Here is a 15,882-nt window from a genome sequence, read left to right on the forward strand (position 1 = left end):
TATTCCTTTTTCAAAATGTTTATTTGTGCTTCTTCAATTGTTATGTCTGAAATAATTTTAACATTATGTGATAATTGTATTACTAGATAGTCATATTTTCTAAAGTGCAGAAGAGATGGTGAAGTTAACAATAAGATAAAATAGCTTCTTATGTCTGCTAAAATTATCAGAGCAGTTATTTTGAGGTGATTAATATTGACGTTACCAACAAAATGAAAGCTTCATTTTGATATTCTAGTACCTCGTTTGTTCCACAGGTAGCATGAACAGGGAACACAGATCAGTCTTCAGTCTTTGAGATGCGTAGTTTCTCTTTCAAAAGCAGCCCTTTCTCACTTGAGTGGAGTGGTTGAGAACTGTAAAAAGATGGTTTTTTTCGTATTTCTTATTGCAACATTTGTTCAGGGAGAGGTAAAAAAGTTAATTCTTTTGCTACAATATAACACTTTCTATTAACCTTGAGATTTTGCCACTTCACCTATTGAGTGAAGTGAACCTGTATCTGTATTCCTTCTCACACTGATGTTATCTAACTGAATGCAGGCTTCAAGTTGAAAAACTCCTTGAGTGAGCCCAGTTACTGTGAGTGAAATTTAGAACCAAAAGTGGATAAAACTTTGCAGTTTTAGGGTGAGTTCGAAGCTGAGAATAAAATGGTTGAGGATTTACTTCTTACATAAGTATGGTTTCTATTTGTTTCTGCTATTTTATGTGTGCTAAAAGAAAGCCTTTAGTAACTCTGACTTCACCCAACCTTGTGTTTTATTATTTTTTAAGAAATAAGTAGTGTTTTCTTCCCAACAATCAGTAAGATTTTCAGAATTAGATTTATGCTTGCAGTATTCATTCTTTAAAAAATCAAAATCAATTCAGCGTATGCCAGTTAATGGTAAATTACTGGATCTAAAATACATTATAAATCTAAAAATAAATTATGTATTTCTCTTTTTTTTCCATATCCATACTCATCTGTTCATCAACTTGTGGGGGATTCTCCACATTATAAATACATATAAATAAAGGCTTTGTAAATTTGTTCCATGTATTTAGATAAGAAATAAGAATTGAACATAAAGATCTGTAGCTTAACTGTCTGCCTGAAGTAGGATTCTTTAAATGTATCAGGACAATTACTGCTGACCTTCAGTATGATTTTGCTGAGATAAACAATAATAGTTTTCATTGTTAAGTATCTTATTTTAGGGATGGTTTACTGGAGTAAAGAATTCTTTTTAAGGTCATGAGAAGTTCAGTTCACATCAAAATGCTTCATAGCTTAGTAGGCACACTACCATGGAATTGATCTTTAGCTGAATAAATAGGTCACTTCTCTGTTATAACGAGAAATTGAACTGAAAAGCAACTAATTTAGGAGATTGCCTACACACAATCAGCAAGCGACTTGAAACCAAATTCAGATAAACTAGTGAGATGCTTTCTGGAAATAAACAGTATTGAGTAATGGCTAAAACACAGCAAGCACCTCCTAGATGTGACTTGAAAACAACGTGTGAAAGCAAGAAGACCCTGTGGGAGGGAGAATTGCTTTGTGTATGTTATCTAAGGGAATGCTCCACAGACTTTTTTTAGTTTTTCTTATTTGCTTCTATAAATACGTGTTTGAAGTTGAGTAGGAGGGCATGAAGCAGTCACAATATACATATTGTAGGAAGGGATGTTGTTGAGAATTTGAGTGCTATAACCTGATTTGTAGCTTCTCATCTTGGTTTCAGTTGTCAGTGACTTGGGCAAGTCCCTTTACTTTTCTGTTTATTACTTTATGCATCTCTAAAATGGACAGACAGGAGGAGGAAAGATCCTCTGCTGGTTTTGTTTGTTTTTTTTAATGTTGGCTGTATCCTAAAAAATCTTTGTTAATAAGCATTTAACAGCTTTTTGTCTATTTAGAATTCAGACTTGAATTCCTTGTGCACGATATTTTTGTAGATTCCCCCTCTTGAGGCAATGATTGAGACATGACAGTGGTGGCAGTTAATTATGTTTTGTCATAATGAGATAAATTGTCTGATAACTGGTATGTTCATTGTAGCAAAAATTAACAGGCTTAAACAGGGACCAATCACTCTCTTTGGAGATGTGTTAGGCTTACGGCAGAAACTTTTAAGAAGATAGGAAATACAGCTGCAGGTAAGAGATACAGTAAGACAGAGAGCCAGCTCTCCTCAGTTTCATTATGTGCAAAGAATAATCTTTCTGAATGGATTTCTTCTCCTGAGGTGTTTCCTTTTATGATGACACAATACAGCAGCAGCACATTACCGTTCTTTTTCTTCTAAATCAATTGCAAAAAAATAATAAACAGATGTTTAGAACATGATTTGCAGCTTGACATCACTCTCATGTTCTACCTTCATCCCAACATTTGCAGAAATGCAACTTACTCCTAAGCATCAAGTGGGTGATGTGCCATAAGCTATCTACTGTTGCTGCGAGTTTACACAGCTTAGCTTTTTCATCCATCTCTTTGACTGAAAGGGATGAATGACTTCCCTCTTTCGTAGAACAGTGACACCTATCTGCATCATACAAAAGCTTTCTGCCCAATACCAACAAGCAGTCTTGAAGAAAAGGGTGACTTAACAGGGAAGAAAGAAAAAAAGAATGACCAGAAAAACTGACTAATGATTATGGTGCTGTGAACTCATTTGCACTTTCAAAGTGAAATTGGTACGTGCCTCAAGACATTTTTACTTCAGGTCTGGAAGTCTGGAAGCAAAAAAAAAAAACGAACAAGCCAGCTTTTTTGCCTTCAGTTCCATGTGGGAGCCATTTCAATCTACTTTTTGTAGAAGGTTTTTGCTGCAATAAGATGTAGAAATAATAGATGTCCAAGGTGAAATTCTATCCCAACTTAAATCAAGAGGGTATAGGAAAAGTTGAAAATAAAGAGTTTAACCATATAGCATGAGAATTTGTGTGTGTTTGCTTGTTGCTTATCTAGAAGCTAAAAAGTCGTTTGCCTTTCAGCCTTCCCATTTTGAACAGTGCATTGTCCATTCCTTGCAATCTCTTAAAACTGTGCTGGACTGTAAACCTGGAGAAGCCAGCGTAAGTTTTGACGTATATTTCTAATTTCCTTCTTTTTCTGTAAATTGCTATTATGTTTCAGATCAAGAACCAAAGAATAATACAGAATATTTACTTTTTTGTGCACACTCTTTTCACTGCTGCTAGCTAGGTTCATATTTCCTGTACTTCCTTTGTTTAGGGTTATGTGTATGGGGCAAATGGGACAAATTTAAAACTTGAGTGCTGTTGTGTTAGAAAATAGTTACTAATGTTATTTTCAGATAGCCATCGATGTGATTTTATTTAATATATAATATGTATATACACACTCATACATTCCCAGTTCTGCATCTGAACTACTTACACAGGTCCAGCCTTTTAGTTGTGTAGGAAAGCTTACTAAATTCCAAAGCCTCTTGGACCATTCTGTATAGATGTTCTCCTCTCCTTTATTTTATATTTTATGGCTGGCTTGTCGAGTTTCTTACCATTATTCAGAAGAGTCTACAGTGCATAGTGAATACTTCCTGTTAAGATACAAAAATTTTTGAATATCCTTGGAGTTTTTTGGCGCAGTTTCATTATCCAACAGTGGTACATATCATCAACGCTGGTATCTAAGTACTAGAGTTTCCTTGCTTTTAGTGTTTTAACACTTCATGCTTGTGGAAGTGCTTATTTGGACTTATATTCTTTCTTCCCATTCTTATAATGGGGAATAATCAGAATTGATATCTGGGAAAGCACTGTGTCTCAGCAGTCATTCCCATGATTTTGTTATCACTGTAGGTACAGATTTACTCAGGCCTTCCATGAGTGTAAGGCCTTGTGAAGCAATAATGTGTTTTTATTTTCAGGTGTTCCAGCAGCAGAAGATACAGGAGGATGTGTGCCAGTTAAGCATTGGGATCTTGCAGGTAACTCAAAGTATGAAATTGTAAACAAACAAAAATATATGCTTTGAATCCTGCCCAGTTCCCAAAAAGTAGCTTAAGTTGGTGGCAGTGCATTGTTTCCCTAGATATGCTATGGAATCACGCAAAGTATTTTGCTGAACCACCATCATCATGGTTGAGACACTTGCTGAGCTGTAATGTCAGTATCGATATACTGTGATAAAAGGAGCAGTGCTGATTTTTGTCAGCTGAGGATCTAGCTTCTAATTGCAAACCAGTATTTTTTACAGTAAGCTTTAGTATTTCGAAAAGAAAAATTTTTTTGAAATGTGGTAATAGCATGCTTTAGGTTTCTGAATCATTTTTATAGTATTCTCAAACAAGAAGTCTTGAGGTAAAGCGAAGATTGAACTTAAAAAAAAAACGGTTTAGATTGATGTCTTGAAAACTATTAACAGTGACTTCTTTGCAAATGAGTTTTTAGCCATTTATGGTGAAAATAACATCTGTTCTTTTGCCACAAGTATCAGTGTGATACTTATAAAATTAAAAGTAGACCTTTAAAAGGCATAGGGTAAATAAGGTTTAAGACAGTGAAAGGTGATAATGATTGTTCCTTTTCTACTGACTGTAGTAAAATTGAATTTAATATTTTTCCCCCCTTCAGTTCTGATAGAAAATATCTTGCTCTCTTGTTTCTTAGGTTTTCATAGACTGTTTGGAACAGTTGAGTACCAAACCTGATGGTGACATAGATACATCACAGTAAGTAAAATAATGAATATGGTATTTGTTTACAACTTTATTCAGTGAGAGGCTTTGCAGCATGCTGTAGAATGTCTTGTTGGTTTTGACATGACCTTGCAGTAAATGAATTGTCTTTGTCGCTCACTAAGCAATGTCTATTCATAGAGACAAAGCCACTGCTTTTCTTATCTACTCTTCAATTTTGACTGGATCTTTTAGTATTTCTGCTAAGTTCAAGAAAGTTTGTTCCATAGTTGCTCATGAGCCACTTGTTTTGAAGACCAGAACAGTCAGAGTAGAATTTCCAAGAGTTCAAATAATTTCTTTGTGAAATGCTTGAGACTTAGCAAATATTGTTACCTTCAACTTGTGTTAGGAAGAAGCCAGTTGACTGTGTTCCTGACGTAACTTTTATTTGCTGTTTGGATGTCACTATTTACTGAGTAAGTGTAAAAATAGATCAGAATCTGTGGCAAACCAAACAACTTAAAGAAAGTGAAAATGCTTTTGAGAAGAGTCTGCAGCTAAAATAGTACTGGCTGTCCACAAAGAGCTTGCAGCCTTTCTAAGCATCTTCTCGTGGACTACTTTATATTGCCTGCTGTGAGGGGGCTTTCAAAAAAATACCATTCTTTGGTTACAAGTTGTTCATTGAATTGTATCAGATAGTCAAAATCACTTATGCTACTCATTTTTAAACAATATTCCTAGTCTTTCAGTTGATGTTTCATCTCCAGATTTGTTTGGAAGCATACATGAGGACTCAAGTCTTACTTCAGTAAGTTTTGACTTCAGTTTTTACAAGTTGATGTGAAACTTAATACTTCTCAAAATTCCAGCAATGTGGTTCTTTTTATCTTTCCTTTTCTTTTTTAAATCGTTTTAGATTTCTTGAGTTTCTTTTTTTGAGAGCAAGTCTGTATTCTGGAGGCATTTTCTAGTGTAAATATACAAATATACACATACATACATAGAAAAACTATAAGGATGTATGTAAGGGTATTTTTAAAACCACTGTCTATGGTGTCTTTGTATAGTATCTTTAATTAAGATGATTTTTGAAATTGTCCTTCTCAGAAACTAAAGTAACATCATTGAAAGCAGTGAAAATAGTCCTGGTGCTTGAAGAGCTGAGGATTTGTGTTTTAATTAATCAGCATGTTTTAAATGATAAGCGTTATTCTGGTCACGAGTTACTTTTTAAAATACATGGAGTTACTGATATTGAGCGATGCAATTTTTCCCAAAAGACTTTCTTTGCTGATAGCAGTATTGATTATTTCTGTAACTTGGTTGAGACTTTTTTAAGAAATCAAAAAGTTTATATTCTTTGCACTAATCCCTGCAAGAAGCGTAGCAAATACCTCTTTAGAGGTTAGTGTGACTTGGTATAGGTTTAAATGTCAGAAGCTTTACCTCATTTATAAGAGCTATTGGCATTACCACTACAATAAACAATTGCAAAATCAAGCTAGATTGTTTGAAGAGACTATAATAACATGTTTCAGTGTTAAAATCCATGGAATTTGATGTGAATTGTTACCAGAGTAATTTTTCATGGCCATTCCAGCCTTCCTCCCACATGTCATGGAAATGGTTGTTCATTTGGTTTTTTTCTACTTATATCAATAATTTTAAACAATATTTAGATCTTCATGATATCCCATTTATTTTCATCTATGAATCACAGAACATCTTCTCTAATTGAGTAATGAGGATAGAAAAAGTGAGTTATTAATCTGATTTCTCACTATTTTTAAAGTGCTTATTTTTTAAATTTTCTGTATACCAACAGATGAGCATGTAAAATAGTAGGCAGCTACACATCTCACTCTCAGTCAGAGTATTACTGGAAGACAAAACTGTCAGGAATTTTTCTGGGTCTGAAAGTCAATATAACATTTTATGAGATCTCCACCATGATTACAGTGATTTCATTGTCAAATAATTTTGCTTTCAAAATATTTGCCGTTGTTGATTCAGAATTGCCATCTGAGATTCCACCAATTTGTCCATTGGTGGAAATCAAAGGGAAGAGAGAAAAGCAAATTATTGAAACAGTAGTTGTATCTTTTTGTTTGGTTGTCTCCTCTTTGAAAATTACACCATTTTGTACTAAAGCCAGGGAAAGGCAATTCTGGCATCTCAACTCCAGAGTGTTTTAATCTTCTTGTAATGAATATATGTATATAAAAATTATGACTACCTAGAATTTTTTAAACTGCTGAAATTTTATCAGCTACTAAAGAATCTTTTGGTATTTTAGAATGGGTGGGTGCATTTGTTCAGTACCTGTTCTGTTTCCCCTGTTCTGGCCAGCTCCATGTGATGATCTTCAGTTATACTTCATGATGGTCATCAGTCTTAGTAAATTCCTTGAAACACAGTAAAAGCCAGAACCACTTCCTGGAAAGTAGTCCATACCTAATTTTTGTAAAGAAGACTTAACCACAGTTCTGAATTAGTCACAGTTATTCCAGTGAATGCTCTGGATCCTATAAGAAAAAGCATGTTTGTTCAGTCATTACACCTGGTATTTACTCAATTCTTGATGTTTTGTTGACAAAAATATTACTGAACTTCACTTTATTTATCAGCATGTCTACTACGCACAGAGTCAATAAGATGCTACACACTAAGATTATTGATCATGCTGATACTACTTGTTTTCTAACTGTTGTTCTCTTTCTCTTACAAAACAAATTTTTAGGAACAAAGAGTTTTAATTGCACTCAGTAACTGTCGTTATCTGGAACGTCATACCTTCCTAAACATAGCTGAACACTTTGAAAAACATGGCTTTCAAGGCGTTGATAAAATAACTCAAGTAAGTGGGAACACTGGATTTGAAGTATCACTGCTTGAAGGAATCAGCTTGCACTTGTTTTACTTTCTGTGGGAATTAAGTGCTCAGATATCCTAAATGATTCTTGAGTGAGCCTACTACAAGTGAGTGGATCCCCCAGCACCAGTTGAAGGACACAGCAATGATGATATGTTCGTATGAATTCTTACAGGGCTTATATAGCTACTGTAGAAAATGTGACCTCTTACTCAGGTTTTGTATGTTCCCTGGCAAAGCTTATCAGATTTCTTAGTAAAGCTGTTTAATGTCACTGTTTTCTTAATGCAGAGAGTAAAAGATTATTATCTGAGAAATACACTTGATAAATTATTTCATCTGGCAGTTTGCATTACTGATAGCTGTTGTTCCTAAACTAGTTCAGTTTTTTTGTTGTGTTTTTTTGTTTTTTTTTCTTTTCGAAGAACGAAAATGTCAAAGTGGGCGGCAGTAGCTGTCTCATTTTCCTGCCTTTTTGTAAAGATTAATCATTTTTTTTAATGAGAAATGTTTTTTTCACTTAATCCTTAGGGCCATAAAGTTTGTTTATTTCCAGAAACATTTGTTGATTGTTAGCAAAATGTTACCTCTTCTAGTACAGAGTAAAATATTTTACTCAAACGGATACTTTTACCATACTGTATATCCTTTGTCCTTTTCAGCCACAGAAATTAAAAGAACTTTCAGCCAGAGGATATTTTTAACAACATTTAAGTGGTGTTGATATGATACTTGTATTGGTAGCGCATTATAGAAATTATTCTGCGTGCCATCGTTCATTCCTGCTGAGATAATTAAGAGTTGAGCTACGTACAGTTTGTGTGGACTGTACAGGAAAATGAGACACATCTTATGTATTCAACACTCTGTCTTTACAGCCACATCAAAGTATTGCCTTTCAATATCTGGTAGGCAGAATTCAAACGTTGCAGTCACAGGTTAATTTCAAATCTCTGTTAACCCTTTGAAAATGGGGACTGATGCTGTCCTGCATGTCTGGTATGTATCAGTCATTAATACTAAATGCAAGGAATTGAGTAATCAGATATTTCTCATCTTAAGATGGCTATTTTTGCAATCTTCATTAAGAGAGGCTAGAAATTAGCCTCAGAGGCTGGTTTCAGTCTCTTTCTCCTGTCACCTAAGTTTCTAAATTTGTTTGATTTTTTTATTGGATTAACAAATGCAGTAAAGAATTGGAAAAAAGTTTGGAAAAAAAAACATTTATTTTTATCTGAGGAAACTGAAACAAAACTATATATTTCAATTCTGTTAAAGTGAACTGTAATATATGTTAGGTTGTTGGGTTTTGTTTTTTTTTCAATTTGTATTTCTCAAAAGGAAAATTATTATTGTGTAAATGTTACAAAAAATGTAAAATGGTAACCAAGAAGATTTCCTTACGTTCTACAATTTCATTACATTTATTCTTTTTATATGTGCAAATAAAAGAAAAATGACCAAATTTAACCTTCTGCTTTGGTGTGCGCCATCTTGGCACATGCTCATGGTACTTCTTTACCAATAATAATATTTAATTCATGCATAACTATTTTAGAATTACTCTTCTGAGGTGACTTTATCATATGTTTAGTTGATTAGCAACTGCAAGAAAATGTGTGTATCCCATGATATTCATCAGACTTTGGTTAATTTTCTGAATAAAACTGCCTCCAAAGTTCTGATGTTCAGGTTGAGCAGAGTGGCTGCTGAGATGAAGGCTCAAAATGGCTTTCATATAACAATTAAAAGCTAGTTACAATGAAATTCACAGCAGAAAGATAACAGGGAGAGAATATCTATTTTCGCAAGCAATTACCTTGCTTGGGAGTTTGGAAAATGAGTGTACTCAATGGATGTTGTTGAGGACATCTTAACAGCCCATTCTGCGCCTGAAATAACGTTCAGATGAATTGTTCTGTCTTGTAACCTTTTCAACAGCTGAAAAACAAGTTTACCCACCATTATCTTAATTGTGCAGTGAATCTGAAACAGGTTGAAGTGGACTAACATGAAAAAAGAGACAAAAAAGTAATTTAATAACAACATATATAATAATATATATATAATATATAATATATAATAATATATTATAATATATATATATAATATATATTATTATATAATATATAATATTATTTATATATATATAAATAATTTATATTATATATATATTATATATATAATTAAATATATATATATAATTAATATATTATATAATATATATAATATAATATATATAATATATATAATAATAATATATAATAATAAACAAGTAACAACATCCTGTAGTGAATGTGCACATGGTCTTTATATCAAGTGACTGTAGAAATAGAAGGTGGATTCATTTAAATCTAGAACTTTCTTATTGAGAATCAGAACAGTTCCACAGATTGGGTGGATATTTGTTGAGGCTTCCCCCTGGAACATGTATTTTTTTTTCTTCTCCCGCTTGACTATCTTATACCTAAATAGGAATGGTCTTTGGATATTTACTCTCCCTAATAATAGGAATTGAAGGGAAAAATCTCTTGAAACTCATTCCTGGTTTATCTTTTTTCAGTAAGGGAAAAAATAAAGTTTAGTGAGATTGCTCAACATTTTTGAATGTATTCTCTTTCACATTTTAACAGGCTATGGGAGAGCAGAGGAAGTAGAGGAAAATAGACTTGATCCTCAGTTAGGACTAAATTCTCAGTGCCCAATGAAAATCCAATCTTCAGTATATAGATCTTTTCATGACAAATTAAAGGAGGTTGCCAGACAAAATCAAGAAAGTGACAGTGTCTGTTGTTTCTGGTCAGCAGCTTCACCACCCCAACTTGTCTGAACCTTGCAGATTCTTTGACCTCAGTGATACCTCTGCTTTCCCCTGAACTCATGATCTCATTCCTGAAGTCATATCTCCCTTCCTGAATCAGAAATTGCAGCTTCCTTTTCTCGTACTTGGCAATGCATAGGTATGCCAGAGGAGAGCACAGTTTGGAGATATCCATGTAGTGAAGAAACTTCACCCCTTATTCTGCAGCTTATTGCATTAAACCTTTTGTCTTTCATGGAAAAAGGAATTATAAGGAGTTGCTATTTTTCCTTTCTTTCTTTCTTTTTCTGAAGTGCCTGTTTGGTCTGGAGCCCTGTTTGCATCCTTGCATTTACAACTCCTTAATTTTTGGAAATTATGCAATTATATAAATCTGTTGTTTTGTTTCTTTACCTAGTGCTTGAAGAAAATGAGCAGTAGTTGAAAAACTCTTACTCAGACATAAATACGTTTAACCAAGTGTCACACAATTTTTTCAATATATTGTATTTGCGTTTAGCACCTATTGCCATATGAAGTTATAAGATTTTATGGTATGCATTGTATTCCAGTATTGCTTTAGGAAATATAACTACAGAGGGGCTGTGGTGTTTAATAAAGTAGATTTGTATAAAATGTGAAGTTTTTCAGATACAGTGAACAAATTGCATGTATTCCATTAGCTTCCAGTGTAGTCAAGCTGTGTAAAGTACTCCATTGAGAGCTGTTAACAGAATAATACCATAGGTGTTTGTGAACTGCAGCTTATGCATCAGTTATATGAATATGCCTTGGCATGGGAAAGTTCACGTGTATGTCAGAGGCTCTTTAGTCTATACATTTTCAGGTGTAGAACCTATAGCAAGAAATTGTAATGCTTCAGTTGGTAGATTTCAAGTGTTCTAAAAAAATCTTCATGTTTGTAATGGAAATTATTATGCATATACTGTACAACTCAGTTGTTTACTTGATGCAAGATCAAGACATTCCTGACAGGCTGAAAAAACTTATGCCAGTAGACAGTTATGGAATGATCTGCCTGCTTTGTTATTTCTTGGATCTTTCCCAAAAGTTCTTCATGCCAAGCACAATCAGAAAAAGGTTGTATATTGACTGGAATTAAAAGATCGAATGGGATTTTGTGCTTTTTAAATATATTATGTACTGAAAAGTATTGCTACTCAATAGGGAAAATTAAAGACACTGTTCTAAGGTTTTAGGGTGTATGATTTAACGTTTGTAATTAATAGCCGTTTATGTCTTGTTTCTTTAGGTTAGTATGGAATCCTTGAAAGAGCTGGATCAGAGACTGTTTGAAATGTACATTGAATCCAAGGCTGATCCCATTGTTGGGTCATTAGAACCTGGCATTTACGCAGGATATTTTGACTGGAAAGATTGTCTTGTTCCAGCAGGTAAATATCTGCTTATTAAGCTCTGAAATTATTTTAACAGTGATTGATAGAAGCTAAAATTTACTATACAATTAAAAACTTTTTTCTACTCTGTTTTTAACTTTTGACAAGTCCTTATTATAAGTTCTTTCTCACAGGTTTTGTTTAATTCCTAAATCATTTTTTGAATACCCCCAAATGATTAAAGCAGCTTTTATCACTGATAATCTTTTTAGTGCTTGTTTTTGTGATTATTTTGCTTCATTGCTTACATAGAATAGAAATTATTATAAAAGACATCTTTGCTACTTTCTTATGAAATTCATTGAGATTGTTTGGATTTCTTTCCAAAGACTCTGGCCATTTTGGTAATAGACATAATTACAGGTCTGAAAAGGTAAAATTATGAGCAAAGGCATAATATAAAAGTAGTTCAACAACAAATGTCAAACCATTGAAGAAGGGCAGGAATATAGTATTTAGAATGACTGAGATGTTAGTCATTTATTTAGTGCTCTGAGAGAACCTCCATTTTAGAGAAGCATAATGAGAGCCTGTTTGTTGTTTTTTTTTTCACAAGTGAATGCTGTGCACATGTTAGCTTTAGATCCTCTCAACGTGGTATTTATGTGGAAATTAGTTGCAGTAACTTAGTTTTTACATTTTTTATATGATCTATTAATTTTCAGTAAATACTTGGTTAGATGACAATTCATGTTCTAGGCTTCGTTGTTTTACAGAGTTGTATTTAGTTCACTTAGTAGAAATTTTGTGATAATTTTGATAGGTAATTACAAGAAACATTTGTTATCTAGGGGCTGCAATGCATGCGAATTGTCGTAAGTACAAAAACTGTACGGTTTGTTATTTTTGAGAACAGTATTTATTTTTCATTATTAGTTTTGTGCTTGGAAAATATGCTTTAATATGTGCAATAGAGATAAATTTTAATCTTGCATTTAGGTTGCTCCAAAAGTAATGCATCCTATTTATTTCCATGGAAATTAAAACAGAGCACAGTAACGCTCTTTGAAAGAGAAAATTCTCAGCTACAGAATGCCTTTTTTCTACACAGTCAGAAGCAGCAGCTCTGCATTTTCATCTCTGATGATCAGGAGCCTGCATGCTATACTCATGAAAATCTGCACCGATAGAGGGGACCCACTGGCACTGTCATCACTGCTGAAACACCCCTCCCACAACCTCACTGTGCTCGCATTCACTGTTTGGTCTCTGTAAATGTTTTCCAAGCATCCATGAATGTCAATGAGTTCCATTTTTTCCTCCTGGAGGAATTCAGTGATACGGTTTTGCTTCATATTCTCTTCCACGTCAGATGCAATTTTCCAAGACTGCCCCTCTGCTGCCAGCTGTCACGCAGCAACAAAATGCAGGGGATTATTGGTGGGAAGGTTCATCCTCTACTACCATACCACCAACATCCACTTATGATGCCGTGTGCCAACATAATAAAATAGAAGGCATTACTTTTGGAGCATCCCTCATATGGGCTGAAGTCTTTTATATGGTTACTGCATTAGCTTTCAAATAGTACTGGTTGTACAATTGAGGGAAGTTTTGGCAAGAGCAGTCCTGTTTTTAAAGGTGAGTAGTGGGATATGATATCAATTTGCCCACATTTAAGAGATAAGGTAAGTACTCTGCTACAGTCTGAAACTTTTTGTGTTCCATCTGCAAACTGAAACTTTTAACAGAGCTGGGCATCTTAATGTCATGGATAAAGCTTTTGCATGGCAAACTTTTGGAGGGAAGAGAGAAACGAAATGTCAGTAAAAATTTCAGGAATTGTTCAGGAATATTGTTTAAGAATTTTCTGATGATGGATTTTCTGTGCTAACTAATCCAGCCTAGAGCTCCATGCCTGAAACTGTTATGAACAACTGTATTATTCAAATTCTAGTAAGTACTTTGTTCTTTATGCTCACCCTACTGATGCTGAGGAGGAGAAAGAAATTAGAAAGCTGAAATAAAATGCAGAGAACCAAATCTGGACTGTCAGGGAGATAATGGTTTTGGGTAGGTGGATTTGTTCAAGGGGAGGATATAAATGTGGGTAGAATATAAGGTATCTGAAATGGAGGAAATAAAGTGGAAGGAAAAACTTGTGATAAAGATCAAATAGAGAGTGAAGGTGGAAAAAGGAGGAAAACAGGCCCAAGTGAGCAAAATAAAACCATGAATTAGTGTGGCATTTAGAAATAATACAGGAATGGATTGAAACAGGTGCTGTAGGCATCAAGAGACAAACACGAAGTGACATGCAAATACAAGAACAGGGAGGCCAAATACTCTCTAGATCAGTGAGCTTTCCAGAAGTAGGAATGAAATCCAACAAAACTGCTCAGTCTTATGTTTTCAGCAAGTATCTCTAAAAGGCTTTAGCAAAGTGTACCCTGTTTGTCCACTAGGGATGACAGCCTGTGTATGTTACCAATGATTTTCTTTGCAGAACTAGCAGAAATTATGTGTACATTACTGCATACTTTCAGTTATGCTACAGGCAATACTACATTTTATCTGTAGTACCACTGAGAAACACAATATCCTAAACATTTTGCCTTGCCGATGCCATCAACTTTATTTCATTTTTAGGATCAAGGCTGCAAAAGTCAACATCACGTGCCAAATGACTCATATCAATATAAATCCACTGTACAAAAGTTACACATACGTATGGCTACCAATTCTGTTGTCGAGCCACATAGATCAATGCAGAAGTAACATTTCCTGGTTTCCATTCTGTTTTGTTGCTTACTTTCTTTTAAACATGAGTGAAAGTTACGTCCAGGGTGCAAAAGCAGTCAAGTATAGTCCTTTTTTTTTTTTTTTTACAATAACATTATTTCGTACGTGGGTGTACTTGTTTCTCAAAATGGAGGCCATTTTGGAGATAAAATGGGATTTTGGATTAACTGGAGCTGCTGCAGGCAAAAATCTACTCTCAGCTGTTAGATATTGAAAAGTGAATGAGAAGGAAGGAAAAAAAGTGGAGGCAGGATTCTGTCCCTGCCTCTACAGGGTTTTCTACTTCACGCTGTCAACTTGAGTGAGCACTTTGTCTTTATTTTTAAAACACCTGCTTTGAATCCTGTCAGTTTGAACGGTTGTGTTTAATTTGCCTGCCTGAAGAATTCTAACATATTAAATATTCAGAAAAAAATCTTATCCGAAACTCTTCACATCATTGATGTGTACTTTACATCATTGATGTATTTCCAGTCATCTCTCTCTAAGTGCTGGAAACACTATTTCCTTACATCCTCGAATTCATGGGGAAATAAGAGAATGGGAATTACTGTAATAAGTGAAAAGTTACAGTGAAATCTGAATGAAGCTAGGAAAGCCACTTTTTGAATAAGTTTAGGAAAAACATGTAATATTAAAGCAAGCCATGCTTCTGTCAGCATGGGAAAAGCATGTGCTCTGCTCTATTAGGCAGTTGTCCTTTAATTATTAGACATTTGCTTGTTTAAAACTAACAAAAAACATATGCATAAGGGATGCCAAACTGTTTACACTGAGTAAATTTTAATTTAGCCTATGTGCTAAAGTTTTTATTACTTAGATTTTCTCTTTTCGTTATGCAAGTTCTGAATGTCAGTAAGAACACTTGTATACAGTGTAATTACACATTTGTCCCTTTATTTTGATCTAAGGTGTGACTCACTGCTGGTGGTAGAAAGCAGCACGATTGGCTTATTTATTGATAATAAATAACTTTCATTTCAATGTTCATTTTAATTTCAGTCACAGCATCTGAATCTTTACAAGAAAGTCTTCAATTTTAACATGCAGTAACAATGAATTTTTTTTTTCTTTAAACATTGTTCTAATTTAATTTATGTTTTTCACAATTAAGAGAAATGTAAGGGATAATGAGAAACAGTGTTAATCACTTGCCAAGTTTTTAGATGATTTTTGCTTTGTGTATACTGAGCAGTCAGCTAGTTCAGTGTATGGGGCTTTTTTCCCTACATTCATTCTTTGCTCTTTTGGTAGTAGATTTTTATTTTTTTTTTCATTAATTCTGGTTTTTAATTAAATTTAAAATGCGTATGTTTTATCTCAGTCACCTGACAACTGAATTTAGTCTGGAGTCTTTTGGAGTGTTGATGAAATGGTTACATGGAATTGGGACAGAAAAGATTTCTG

General features: G+C 34.0%; 1 protein-coding gene across 1 annotated transcript in view; it reads left to right on the forward strand.

The window, feature by feature from the left end:
• EXOC2 (exocyst complex component 2) overlaps nt 1-15,882 on the forward strand; it is a 127,291-nt gene that overhangs the window by 79,115 nt on the left and 32,294 nt on the right. Inside the window, exons 18-23 of the mRNA XM_048939216.1 lie at nt 2,989-3,069; nt 3,888-3,947; nt 4,630-4,691; nt 5,385-5,451; nt 7,384-7,500; nt 11,589-11,730. Coding sequence (XP_048795173.1) covers nt 2,989-3,069; nt 3,888-3,947; nt 4,630-4,691; nt 5,385-5,451; nt 7,384-7,500; nt 11,589-11,730 — 529 coding nt within the window. The remainder of the gene's footprint in view (nt 1-2,988; nt 3,070-3,887; nt 3,948-4,629; nt 4,692-5,384; nt 5,452-7,383; nt 7,501-11,588; nt 11,731-15,882) is intronic.

Source organism: Lagopus muta, chromosome 3 (genome assembly GCF_023343835.1).
Source record: "Lagopus muta isolate bLagMut1 chromosome 3, bLagMut1 primary, whole genome shotgun sequence".
Taxonomy (NCBI): Eukaryota; Metazoa; Chordata; class Aves; order Galliformes; family Phasianidae; genus Lagopus; species Lagopus muta.